The sequence below is a fragment of the Limanda limanda genome, chromosome 8, assembly GCF_963576545.1.
Source record: "Limanda limanda chromosome 8, fLimLim1.1, whole genome shotgun sequence".
NCBI classification, from domain to species: Eukaryota; Metazoa; Chordata; class Actinopteri; order Pleuronectiformes; family Pleuronectidae; genus Limanda; species Limanda limanda.
Genome location: NC_083643.1, coordinates 7,447,509 through 7,462,164, shown reverse-complemented (window position 1 = coordinate 7,462,164; position 14,656 = coordinate 7,447,509). Strand labels below are relative to the sequence as shown.

At 47.7% G+C, this 14,656-nt stretch overlaps 1 protein-coding gene across 1 annotated transcript in view; it reads right to left on the bottom strand.

Annotated features, from left to right (window-relative positions):
- tspan9a (tetraspanin 9a) overlaps positions 1 to 14,132 on the bottom strand; it is a 69,046-nt gene extending 54,914 nt beyond the window's left edge. Inside the window, exon 1 of the mRNA XM_061076904.1 lies at positions 13,761 to 14,132. Coding sequence (XP_060932887.1) covers positions 13,761 to 14,132 — 372 coding nt within the window. The remainder of the gene's footprint in view (positions 1 to 13,760) is intronic.
- Between the last annotated feature and the right edge of the window lie 524 nt (positions 14,133 to 14,656).

Genomic DNA, 14,656 nt, shown 5'->3' with positions numbered 1-14,656 from the left:
CTGGTACCGGAGACAAAAGTCTTATTTATGTGTGTTGGTTCGAAACACATGCATCCAGGTCAGCTCGCTCTCATTGGGTGTTAGGGGTTTTCTGCTCACTCGCCCAATCGCTGCTCAAATCCAGTGTTTGATATTAGGATTATCTCTGTTAACCCCTCACACAACAGGATCCTTTGGACAGATAATCTGTGCATCTGCCATATTTCCCTCTAGTTTGGGGCCAGCTTTATTGATTTTGAGACGATCAGCCAGTGAGCAGATGTAGAACTGACACTCCCGGGATTTCAACGATCAATCACATTGATGGAGGTGCCAGCATCGATCTCTAATTGAAACTAAACTAAATGTTTTGCCTAACAATGTCCTTTAACGTCCCTGTTAAAATCAAATGACGTCATCTTACCTTACCCTGACTCTCCTCACCTCACAGTAACTCCTCTGTTAGCGTTGACCTAATTTTTTATGTGCGATGCGGTTCCATTTCCTCCAGCGTCCTCGCCAACTTTAATCACATCTTACTCGGAGCGGTCCCCAACAGAATAGCTGCGTGTCAGCTTCTGCTAACGGGAAAGACGACAGCGAATGAATTAGTAACAACCGCTTAAAATGAAAAGAGCAACTCAAAAGAGGTTAGAGTTCTTAGAAAAACCGCATCTCTCGTTTAATATTACCCAGCAGATTTAAAACACGGCCATAGCCTGAGAGGTTTTAGACCATTTTATAAAAAGAATAAAAAGAACGGGCTCACGCAGTTTATCCACGCTGTCAAAACAAAACAGAATCTATTCCCCTGTGTCTCTGAGCTGTGACCACTTCATGTTCCCCTGTGCCAATAAAGAATAGGTCACATTACCGGTGAGGCCGAGACAAAGGTTTAAATTGTTTGAAAAAAAAAATGCACCGGCCCGTGAAATGTCCCCATTTGAATCCATCCCACTTTCCCACCTGCCTCTCATCACACGCCTCTGCAGAGGGGGAAGCTTTTGTTGGACGGGCTGATCCGTCAATCACCCGGTGTAAGGAACAAAGAGAGATCAGCGATTCCAGCTGAGATGTATTATCACAGTGACTCTAACACATGGATAGATGCACAGTTGGATGTGAGATCTGTCGGCGAGTGCCAGAGCAATTAGCCCAGAGGAACTTCTGTTCACGTCGGGGGTGTACGAGCAACAAACGCAAGCATCTAAATGGACGTGGATGTTCGGAGCCCTGGGTATGAATATCCATGGGCTGCTCCTCCCTGACCTTGACTTGCTTTGCTTAGTGCACAGGAAGTCAACAGGATGCATAATGCACAAACACAGAGATGTTGACAGTGAACTGCACTGAGCTCTGCACCGTACTCTACTCCAGCCCCGGTGAATCCCAATGGTCGCAACAGCAGCAAGCGTCCGTGTTGGACTCTGATATAATGAGGATCTGCACCGCTGCAGCTTGCACCCCCCCGCCCTCCCTTGTCTCCCACGTAACGCAACGCCGACGGAGAGTGAAACTGTTTCCAAAGCATATTGATGTTTTGTTTTTCTTTTCTTGCCGGGTGCTCGTCCTGGGCAAATAAATAGATGTGTCTATCCGAATGAGGTTATTCTCGTCTCGCGGATGACAATGGAATCTGCTGATCACGGGGGAATTCTACGGGCGGTAAAGCCGACCGCCCGCCACCGTTAAATATGAGAAACAGCCAGAATCCTCAGTGGCTGTGTGCGTTGCGGAGGGCGACGTTGGATCAGCGGCTAAACCGGGCTAATAGAGCCATTGTTACTCGGGGACAGCGTGAAACGTGATTGCTTTTGAGGAACTGACGACCAACGGCCCACTTGTGACTCATCCGCCTCATAATTCTGTTTATTTAGGCCTCACAAATCTAAAAGATGGGCTCACCCCAATTTTTAAATCAAGCAAATAGCACAGAAATCCGTCCCTCTCTCCGACGGACCAGAATAGAATTAAAGAGAGACAATATCCCCCCACCCCTCCTCCCCTCACATCTCTTTTGCAAGCTAAGCACTTTGGTGAAAAATGAACTGTAGCAGAGGGGAGGAGGGCGAGGAGGGCTGAAGATGGAGGAGGGTTCTGCAACAGAGATGTGCTTTTATGTGCCAATTACTGTGCTCTCAACAGTATTGACAGACGGCGGCAAACAGACATGTCGACCTTCGTATTGGCGAGATGAAGGGCCGCTACTGTCCTCGTCTTCATCATGCGGATACTACGTCATCCACATCATCTGCTTGATCGCAACTCAATTAGTCTCATATCCTGGTCATGAGATATGAAATCATGTTTTGTTTTGTTTTCTATTCTCCTGCTCTGGAAAAAACTGGTTTTCAACATCCTGCATGGAGATGATTCAAAAACACAACCTCAGTTTGTGTAGGATCTCTGCAGATCAGTCACTGATACACGTGGCTGCACATGTGTTTTCCACACAGACATATAGGGAATCATTCGATGAATATATGCAGGAGGTCCGTTAATTCCAATATGATTGACTTATTACTCTCATGAAGCTCGGAGCAGCTTTACAGATTTTTTTAATCTCACGCGTTTTGAGATGAATAATGCAGAGGAGGAACCTAAACTTTGCTGTGTGTGCGGCAGCTAATCAGGCTGGGGAGTTCAGAGCTGTCGGGGGGGTAGAAAGCAACTTGTTTATTTTGTCAGTTTAATTCCACTGTCAGTCTGACGCTCTCTGGGTACACCTGCCTTCACTTTTCATCTAATTCTTTAGAGGATGATGAAAAAGAAAAGCTAAAAAACTTGCCAAAGGATGAATTATTTAAAGAGCCAAGGTTTCCAGGAAGGAAACCAGTGAGGCTCCTGTTCTGGATGCTACATCGGTTCGGACAGCAACATTTATTTGGCCCAAAAAAGCGAAGTTGATCGAAGGCAGAGCATTAAAAACTCAACACAGCTTCGCTCTGGAGATGAGTTTGAGTCAAAATGGACATCGAGTCTGCTTCACTGTAAATTAAAGCCAAAGCGAAAGTGCCTGCATACTGTATTATCTCGAATGATCTGCAGAGGGCGACTCCACAGGTTGCTAAAAATTCAGTTTCTATTGAATTCTAAGAAAAAATGACTTAATTTATAACTTTGCTTAACATTTAATCAAGGAGTTTATGGTATGAACTTCTAGCTTCAACACGATGCTCATTTTATAAGTTATGGTTCAATTTTCAGTCAAATAAATAGACGATAAGGCTCGGTGTACATTGTGGAATGACTTTGTGATTGAAAGCTAGTAGCGTCCAATGAGTGCCTGCTGTAGGTGTAGTTAGTCGTTTTCGAGCTCTTCACGCTCAATTCCCTCTTCTCAAAATATGGTAACTTCTGGGCTAACACTAGCTCCGGTGGGGATGATAGCGATGGTGGTCCAAGGCCATGTAGCATGGTATATTGTGACTATAACGTATTTACGGCTCGTAATCCCATTGGACGCCATCTAGCGTATCGTTTCTGACATAGAGGAACCACAACAAATCGCGGGAGTTGTTTTTTTCCAGAGTTTTTGGGTCAGTAGACATGCTAGGTTCCCAAATTAACATGTAGAAGCACTACAAAAGTGGAATTTTCATAATATGTCACCTTTTACATTTAATCAAGGAGTTTATGGTATATATTAATAGTTTCAACCCCCGTATTATAAAAAACTATGCTCATTTGGTAAATTATGGTTCGATTTACAGTCAAATAGACGATAAAGCTCGGTGTACATTGTGGCATGACATGTGATTGACAGCTAGTAGCGTCTAATTAGTGTGAGCTGCAGGTGTAATTAGTTGTGTGCAGCGTTTTCGAGCTCTCAGTCAAGCTCTATTCCCTCTTCTCAAAATATGGCAACTCCTGGGTTTCCGAAAAACAAGATGCCGCTAGAAAAAATGCCAAAATTCGAAGATATAAAATTGGTGAATACGGATGCCTGACGTTCAGATGCAGCCTGAACTCACCCAGCTGAGTTTCTCCGTGTTGTCAGGGGCACAACTCATCCATAAAGGTCAGTGCAACAAAGCTTCTTGTTTATGAAAGATCCAACACCGCGCCGCTCTTTAATCAGACGCCAGCTCATACGTGACAAAGACGCGTAATTAATGGTGTGCAGCAAATTATGGGCTAATAAGCAGCAATTCATCAAAGGCTGACGTGTCACCTAACTGAAAAAACAAGTGGGGGTGAGAAGTCGGGGGGGGGGGGGGAAACCCTCGGTAAATCCACTCTCTTCTTCACACATCCGGTTTTTTCGGGGCTTAAATATTTCAGGAACTGTTTCCAGCAAGTTAAGCTGCATTGATTTCTGCCCTGTTTCCTCCTGAAAGTGACCAAATGTTTTCTCGAGTTTGCCCCCAGGACGAGAAACAAATGGGACATGATGTAGAGAGAGAGAGAGAGAGAGAGAGAGAGAGAGAGAGAGAGAGAGAGAGAGAGAGAGAGAGAGAGAGAGAGAGAGAGAGAGAGAGAGAGAGAGAGAGAGAGAGAGAGAGAGAGAGAGAGAGAGAGAGAGAGAGATAAAGAGGGAGAGCAGCCTCTGACATTGAGGGTGACTCACCTCTTGGGGGGCTGTCATCAAACATCAATGTGTTCACCTCTCCCGCTCGAGGGGAAGAGGTCCCGCCCCCCCCCCTCTCTCACTTTTTGCCTTCACGCTTCACTTCCTCCCACCCGGGGTAAAGGGACAGTGTTTTGGTCTCGGCCAGTCTGTTCTCTCAGAAGGAGACTCGGGGGGGTGGGGAGATACAAATCTGGCCCAACCCGTCTGTCCCAGTTCACTCTGCACAGCCGCACAACCAGCGTGAGCCAGGTTGACGAGCTGTCATGTGAGTGATCCACACTGATGACAATCCCGCTCTGGAGTAGGTGAAATTTCTACCAAATGGCCGAGGGCGTTAATGGGCTGACCCCCCCCCGGAACACGCTGCTCTGATACTATCAGAGGATAGAGTACAGTGATGGGGATTTGTGAGTGCACACACACAAACACACACAAACACACACGCAGGAAAGAAAGGTGCATGTTAATAGATACACCGGCTCGCTGCGGATGAACGAGATCATTCACTGAGGGCGACGCTGACCCCATAATCGACTGCTCTGATTGGACTCCTCTCCTCTGCCCACAGCGAGCGCCGGGCTTCTGTATTCCACCGCCATCCCAAGTCGCCCATTACTGAAGCCTGGGTGGCTTAATAAGAGAAATGGAGACATCTGTGCAGAAATAATAACGACTGACAGCGACCACAAACCACACAATGTGAGTGTGTGTGTTTGTAGAGGAGTCTCGACAGATTTCTCACTTATTTGACCTTCAATTTGAAATTAGATACACTAGCAAATGGATAAAACTGTAACTAAGACAAATATCTTCCATATTTGTTATATAATACTCATCAACAGTGGCTTATGCATTGAATTAAATTTAATTAGATGAGGCCATGCGCATGAGCTGAAGGTAAACTCGCTCTCGGCTGTTTTTCTGTTTGTGCCGCATCATTAAAAAAGCGGCTGATGTTTCTACAAAGGATGAATTCAGAACCTGAACGTGAACAGGAACCTGACCCTTCGTCGTTTCAGGCGATGACTGACAACTTTTACGGCCGTGCTCTCGCATTTCAACCGTGAAATAAACCTGTCAGGTCCTCTCTAAAAAGTAAGATGTGAGACATCCCCCCTGTGCCACCGATTGAATACCAAAGTGAAGGAAGGAGGCTGGTTTCATATGCATCCGTTTTATTATAAGACTTTGCATGCTGCAGGCAACCAGACTGCTTCCGATTTCAGATTTCAGGAACGCATAAAAACCCTGATATCTCCCGGAACAGAGCAGATACACAAAGCGAATGCTCTTTCATGTCTGGGAAAACAGCTGGTAATTGCAAATTGGTGTAAAAATAAACAAGCAGAACGGTTCCTGTGTGATAAGACTCTGGCAAAGTCAAGGGGACAGTTTAAAACTGGAATAAGGGAGAGACGTAATCTGCATGCAGGAAGAATGGCAATAATCCCTATTAGGTTTACACCGCCTGTCAGCCAGACAGTTATCTCGCCACTGTAGCGGTGGAGGATCTCGACTAGCTGCTGCTTCTCCCTCTTCAGGGAGAATATATCAGAGCCGGTAGTGAGCGCACCTCACGCACATCAAATAAGAGTGGAGCTCAAATTGGATCCGACATAACGAGAGCACTGCAACAACCTGCTCTGATGAAGATCTGGGTTTCGCTGTGGGAAAAAGAAAAAACACAAGACAGGCATCCATTTCAAATCACAACAAACAGCCTAACTCACCGGCTGATGGCGGGAATTGCACATTATGTCGCGTACATGACTTGAAATTGGCCCCATTAAAAAACCACCAATAAAAACATGTCAGGCACTTGCAGACGCTCATCTACACTGAGGATGTAATAATGCATTTCCATCTAGAATACTGCGATACGTTAGATTTTTACGACTGGGTTGCAGCGCGGCAGTAATCTGCGGCGGTTCTGCTAAATAAATCAATATATGCTCTAATGTTCAGAGCATAAATCTGTCTCTCATTTGTCGCGGCTGTAACAACGAGGACGAGTGTGTGCTCGTTACCCGGGTGGAGACGGGTCCCGGGCTTATTACCGTGCAGCCATGTGAATTCTCCGGTTCCTGACCCAGATTCTAGAGAAGAAACGGCACATTCAAAAATACACACAGTCAAAGTCCATCTGATATACTGGGATTTTAAATGCACCGTTTGCACAGCGGGGGGTCGGAGTGGGTTTTTCCGAGAGTGGAAGATAGAGGAGGGAACGTGGGATGTTCGAGTGGGGTCTTGATGGGAAAAGAAAACCCCCCCCACATCAGGCCCAATTGAGTCAATGGAAGGAGCGGCCCTGGGGGAAATACTGTCGGTCTTATAGGGAGAGAGAGAGAGTCATTGATGCATCCTCTGCCCACTGATGATAACCTCTGGAGAACTGAGGGAGCTGCACACATTGGATTGTCTTGTGGTGGGCTCGGGCTGCGGTTCGATTAGACATCTATAGGATCTCTCAGAGCAAACAGTTTATCCAAGAAGTCCTGTGCATTGCAGAGATACTGTAAAGTACATCGTGCAGGCCGGATCTTACACACCAAATTTAATATTGCTGATTTATCCCATCGAGCTAATCAAACATGAGCAGGAACAATTCTGTTTGCTCTCAGAAGAATATGATATGTCTCTAAGCCGCCGGAGCAGAGCTGGAGGAGGAAGCATCGATTTCACCGTAATTTGCCTTCAGCAGGTGTCAGAGAACATGCTGAGTAGTTGGAACTGGCACACTAGTCCCCCCCCCCCACCCCAACCCACCCCGTCTCCATTAATTCACTGTTTAGGGGAAGATTAGCATTGATTGGTCTTCCTGAGGTGAAAATAGAGGGTGAGAATAGATAGTTTATTTCCACTACGGCGGCACAAGGACATAAAACAATAGTCCCTTTCTTTCCATCTGTAACGCTGCTACATTGAAAGCTCTGACTTGTTTTGCTACAGCGAGATTAAATAAATCATACGGTCGGACCACAAAGTGAAATATTTCTCTGCACTTCTTACAAAAAGGCCGACAAAGCAGTAAAAGAGCGATGCACACTCAGAGAGATATTTGTCACTTTCGCGACACTGCAAACGGCTCTTTTAAAAGTTTGAGCCGGGCCGGGACCACGGCTTGTCTGGTTGAAGCTGAGCTGAGACCACCGGCTCTACTGTCACAAACAGGATAATGAGGAACGTTTTAAAAGCAGCAGAAACGCCGCAATAATTGCACTCGTCTTCCAAACGCAGTTTTCCCGACTGCTGCAGCTCCACAGTGCCACAGTTCACTTGATGACACCCATCACTTTGCACCACATTAAATGATGACACGTGAAATCGTCTTCAGCTGCACAGACAACCATAAAAACTACATAAAGGAATAAATGACACATTTTGATCAAACAACCCCAAAAAACATGTGTCGTCACCCACACTGGGGTTGAGCGATGTCAGCACATTCATTGACCACAGCACGCCGCCTGCTGCCTCTCCTTGGCACATGGTCTTTACAAAGGATCTGCTTATGTATGCAGAACTAATGACACTCGTCTCTTTTCCCCTCGTTCACCCATCCTCTCTCTACTCCGAACTCCTCGGGCCTATATTTAGAAAAAGCAAGATCGCTGGAGTTTTAATCGCTGGAGCAAAGACGTGAAGCAGAATCTTGGGGCTGAGTGTTTACCGGAGAAGATTTACAGAATAGGATGATGATGACAATATTCTACCAGTGTCTGTTTTCTCATTTCCCTCTCAGGAGACAATAAGTCAAACCAGAAGTGCACATCTCGGGAGAACGGGACACTAATGTGTAGCTCTGTGCCATATGCTTACATACGTACATATGTATATCACGTGGCACTAAAAAACAAACTCTATAGTTTATATTCAACAGTCGAGTCTTTGAAACACATCTCAGACGTTGCAGGAGACAATTTACTGTTTTTCCCAGCATGTGGATTGACGGAGATAAGCCAAGACGTGTTTCACACTCGGGCAACAGGTAATGATGAATCCTTATCTGGACAGGAGATGAAATGACCTCGGTAGGTATGTGAGACTTTTGTCATATCACACAGCCAGACTGGTGTGTAGTTTCGAATGACGATGAATGGAACATATCACACCCTGAGGTATTCCATCATCTTTGATATACTGATTTCCTGTAGCTACAAGCTCTTCCATTTGTTCCCAAGGTGACTGTCTGTACGTGTCACAGCCACACACAGCCGACACTGTAGCATCCGGGAGGAAACTCTACCTGCTGCGCTGTCACCTTTTAAAGAGCACACTTCAAACTTCACTTCTGAATTCCCCAGAGCAGCACGTACTGTATGAGTGGCATTAACTTAAGGATACTGTGGTTATTTTGCAAGAGGGAGGTTATTTAATCTTTGCCTTCGCGAGTTATTAACTCTGCAAACTGAAACGTTGCAGTTTTCTCGGCTCCTCGTGTGTGTCATAATCAGCCTTTAACTAAAGCAACAAACAAAAAAAATAACGACTCATCAAGTCTGAGGCCCCATCCAATTCAAAGGGAGGTGAGTGATGGGGGTGCTACCAACAGCATCCAAGCAAAAAAAATAAATTAAAAAAAACCCCACCTTTATTTCTAACACTCTATTACCTCGACCCCCCCCTAGAGTGAAACATGGCAACTCTGTATTCCAGTAGATCTGCAACACTAGCTAATGAGCTCCGCGGCGCCGCACAACACGGCCGGGGAAATCGAAAGCGGCCGAGGAATGGCGTGTAAATTACGGCGATCTCCCGAGACGGACCGCCCGGACAGAGCCGGACACACGGAGATAGTTTACCGAGCGGGTCGTCCAATCGGAATCAAGGCCTGGCCCTCTGTGGGGGGATGCTAATTACAAGGCTCCAAATAATTCAGATGCGTATAAATATAATGATTTTCTTCATGTTAATGTTGCAGAGAAATTACAAGAGCAGCTCTCGGAGAAGACGCGGTGTATTGGGTTAAATGAAAGTTATGTATATGTTTTCTGTAGATACGGATGATTCTATACCAGGATTGGTTGTATTGACCGGCTGAGGTGAAACCCTAGAGGCCCTGGTATCGATTCAATCCATCGAACGCCTATACGCCATCATAGCTGGAGGTCGGAGATTGAGACCGGCTCAGGTTGATGCTGCGTTCTGCCACTTCAAACTCAAAGCCAATTTCAAGAGCCCGCCTCTCACGGTGGATCGACTGAACTAAATGCACGTGACGACTCGGCACACGCGGCTTGTTTCCTCATCTCGCCGGGCGCCGCTACACCCTCATCTGTTTCTCCCGGCGCCCCCCAAACCTTGTTTCACCTGGCAGTGACTGATGGAGTTCAGCTGTGCCTCTTGTGTTGGAGAAGAAAAAAGAAAAGTTTGTTATAATGCACATGGAGCCATAAATAATGACTGAACTTTTCATGTGCCGATCGGGAGAATGAGAAACAGGCAAATTGCTCTGGCACCTTTGATTGAAATCCCCCGGGGGGGGAAAGGGGACAGCCTGTGTGAAATGCTTTATGGTGTTTCATTCAACCAGACACAGACGTTCACCTTCACACACACAGACACACACACACACCTCACAATTTCAGTGATTCAATCAATAGGAAAACTAATCTTCTGTTGCTTTGGACCAAATCGTTCATAAGTCCTGCAGTGATCCTAGCATGAGCACCAGATTCCAGGAAAGTCTAAACACATTTGAGATATATTCTCTCCTCCAACAAAAGAAGTGGCCTTGATTCCACCAGCCCTGCTTGTACTTGTAGGACAAAAACTGCTGAAACGACACTTTTCTTCTAAATAAGAAAATCAAATTAGGCTTTTTGATATGGTTGTGAAAATGGCACAGCTGGGACGGCTACGGCACAACCTATCTATTACGGTTAAAAAACAAGCTTGTGTGTGATGTTGCTTCGATTATATTTGTTTTGTACTTTTCCAGGTGTCCCAGTCTCACTGGGCAAGATAAATACGAGCAGCGCTGGACAGTAAATTGAATGTTGAAGGGGAGCGATGCACAGAGGAGGCAGCGGGTGGAGGATCCACTGCAGAGGGAGAGGCTGAAATCCCAGGAACACCATCACTGATATGCTCACAGGGCCGACACCGATGGGGCTTAGCATCAATCACCCGATCAGGCCACTCGAACAGTCCCTCCATGTGTGTGTGTGTGTGTGTGTGAGCACAACACAACCCCTTCCACCCACCCTCCTCTACAAAAACCACACACTTCCTAACACCATCATAGCACAAAGGCAAATTTGCTCTTTGACGATTGTTGGCGTTAGCTGACCAAAGAAGCCGAGCTCTCAATCCTCCGCAGCGCCACCCGACACTGCTCTAATCTTCACCGAAACTTCCCCCTGTGGCTCAGATTTTTCTTAATCCCTCATAAGAAAGAGGAGCCAGATGGTCGTGAACAACTGCTGGGGGGGGGGGGGGGGGGGTGGAGGGTGAGGTGGACTCGAGGATGAGCGCATGTACGGAGATGCCTTGAGTGCCTGCCGCTGTTTACCTTGTGCCTCGAGTTACCACTGTAAGCCATGGGAAGCGCCGGGGTGTGTGTGTGGGTGTGTGGGTGGTGAGTGTGCTAACCGAAGGATGGCTGCTACGTGTGTGTGTGTGTGCGTGTGTGTGCAGCATGTGTGCAGTGACAGAAAGAAGAGACGCCGGGTGCACCTGGTGTCGGAGCCGGGGATGAGATGTCAGACCTTCAGAGGCGAACCCTCCCTTACCAGCTGCGGTAACCTTGTGATTCCTGGAGCATCGGAGGGCGAGCACTGCAATCCCAGGGGTGTCAAGATACAACATGCCTCTAACCTTACCTCTCCCTGTCTCGCTCAGACACACTGTCGCAGGAGAGAGAGAATCCTATATTCCCAGAGCCCTCACCTTCAAACCACGTGGACACTGCAGAGCCAGGATCCAGCCGGCCTGGTCAAACAGATGCCAAAGACCCTGGAGCTGTCACATTCTGATGGACTGAGACCCCCGGCAGCCACATGCAGCATCATAACCCACACACATCCAGCCGCTCTCTTCCCACGGGACGCTGATTAAACTGTTATTAATTTGATCTGCTGCTGGAAAGGAAAACAAGGAGGGGAAAATGTGCAGGGGAAAGGAGGGAATATGCATGGTGGGTGTTCATTAAGGGAACATTACCAGGGTAAAAAAATGAATTATTGCACAGCAGGAAAGGCGGCGCACCGGGAGAAGTCCACAGCCACTTAGGGTCTTCGACAAGTCCTCACTAAAGGGAGAGCCGTGCCTCTCTCAGGGATTGCTGCATTACACGCCCCGTGGAGGCCAGGGGGGCTTGACTCCACATGAAGCAGGGGGGGGCCACCAGCCTTCAAATCCAAAGCCTCTTTCCACCTCCTTATTAGTGGTGTGCAGCAGCCGGGTTATTAGTGGCAGGGTTTTGCCACTGAAAAGGGGTTAAACACAAATTGAGCCTGGAAAGAAACTGGGAAGTAAAAGCCCTGGACGTAAATCCTCTGTGACCGAACCCTCAAGAAGAAGAAGAAGCAGATAATAATGACCTCTTGACCTCTTCCGGAGGTGGATCCTCAGCAGTGCACCGACACGGCTGAGGATCTATAAAATGAGCGAAGCCGGCAAGAACTGACTCACACATGTAAGTCGGATAAATAGAGCTCTGTTTGGCTTCTAACCCTATTTTGAATTGATGTCTTCAAAAAGGGAAATCGTGCATTTTTTAAAACTGAAAATACATTTATCGATCATTTGGCTGATGAAGCAAAACGCTTGGAAACGCCGACTCTAATTCAAACAGAGTAGTGATGTCAAAGCTCGAGCGCTTAATTGAACTCCACATTTCCTGACTGAGTTCTGAAGCGCTGCTCACATCAAGGTAAGTCAGCGTCTGCATTAACGAATCCAACATCATCTCCCAGTTTCTGACCCTTTCATTCCCTTAAAACAAACACATGCAGGAGGAGGCACACAGAGGAGCCCCTGAGACGTTTCTGTGTCTTTGCCCATCGCCCTGGCTGCTGCCTCCGTGGACTGAATAATGATATGAGGGTGACATGGAGATTCTGCCCTCAGACAGCAGAGACCCTTCCCTGGTGCTGGCTCGGGGGGGTCCGCCACTTGCAGGCCTGTCCGTTTTCAGACATGGAGGACAGACATGGCTTTGTGTGGTGCATGTGTACGTGTGTGCGTTTTAAAACACTGGCCAGTTCACAGCTGGGCTCCGGCTAATGCCCACTCCGCTGCCTCCCGTGTGCCCCAGTTAGCAGAGCTCACAACCCCAGCGACATGGTGGGCCGTGGTTGGTGGAGACCCCCTAGTGATGGGATGTTTTCACGCTTCACGCTTCGCTGCATCCAACACAAAAGCCTTGGCCCCATAACCCATAAGCCCTTTAATCTGTTCTGTAAACGTATCAAGGGATGCCCACTTTGAAAACAAATGCCCATGCACGGGCAACAATCAGAGGCTCGCAGGTTTGTGTGAGGGAATGACATAAGACAACATTATCATATTCATCTCTCATTAAGGCAATAACCATCTTAATTACACCCTGACAATACAAACATTTCAACCATCAAATTCAAATAACAAGAGCGGGAGATTCTTGGCGATTATTCAAATTTTCAATATCGCTGTTCATATTTCACCCCGGAGACATTCTTCATACGAGAGCAAAGCATTCAATGAAGCCCACAAATCACATCAGCTCCCCCAGAACCACTGGCTCAACCACGTCAGCTCAGATTGCCCATGACGTATTGTGTTCCTCATCGATGCAACTGCCCCAGTGGAAGGCTTATTCTATTTCACTTGCATACCAAGAGCTGCATTTCAAACCTCATGGCTCACTGTAAATCACACAACCACGTGAATGTGTGACCCGAACGAACCCGCTCCCCCCCCCCCCATACCTGCCATCCCCGAACAGTCACACACAAAAGGAGAACCTGGTGCAGCGCCATCCACTCTGTCATGACATCCAGGAATAGCAACGCACGCACAGAGAGAGGAGCAGACACACACACACACACACACAGCCTGATGTAAGAATTAGAAACGCACTATTGCACTGACAACCATCACTTCATCATAACGCTTCCTGATTAACATTTGACAAAGTTGTTGCACCCTGAGCCTGAATGAACGTGAGCAAAGTGCGATGAGCAAAAAAAAACATCAACAAAAAACAAAATCAGCCACTTACCCAGAAGATGAGATTGAAGACGAACATCATATACTTCAGGCAGCAGAGGCAGCCTCGTGCCATGTTGCACTTCTTGAATTCTAGAAGGAACACAAAGGATAGATCCAGGTAAAACACCACGTATTTGCTGCCCTTGGGCGTGCTCGGCTTGGCGTTGGACTTGTCCCCGGCGCTGGCTTCAGCTGCCGCTCCAGCCTGTCCCTGCTGTGCGTTTTTGTTGCGCGAGCCCGTGGAGCCGTAGAAAGCACCGGCGGTGAACCCCCGGCCACCGAAGGGGCGGCCAGACGTGGAGGCTTGGGCGAAGTCGGAGTCGCGGCTGTCTACTGAGGGGCTACGGTGAATGGCTGACTCCTCACTGCTGGACTTCTCCATGCTCTAGGGCTGCAGCTGCTGATGAAGGACTTCCCGACGCACAGTCTAACATAGTCTCTGCAGATGACAGGACAGAACAACTCCACCCTCCACTACTGCTCCACCGCTTCTCTCTCTCTCCCAGGGAAGCACCGGCTCATTCACTTCACAAATGCACGGATGGATCAGAAGCTGCAGACACCTCTGCCAGGTTCAAGTGTCTCCTGCTTGCAGTCTTGAGGTGGTCCTGCTGAAGGAGCTGTGCAGGGGGGTCCTGTGAGGAGCATTACCCTAACCCTGATGACAGGACTGCCTTTTCCAGGAAGAAGTTACAGCTCTGCCTCTATCCCCTCCTGTAATATCACTCTCTTCTCCTGCTGCTGCGGTGGGACTGAGACCCCGGCTTGAGTCCCAGCTGCTCCACTTCCACCTTCTACTGCTGACCTGGGAACTTTTCTCTCTCCCTCCTCTCCTCGCTCTCCTCTCCTCTTTCCACTGCTCGGCTCCTTCTCTCTCCTGCCTCTCTCGGATGCGCTCGCTCTTTC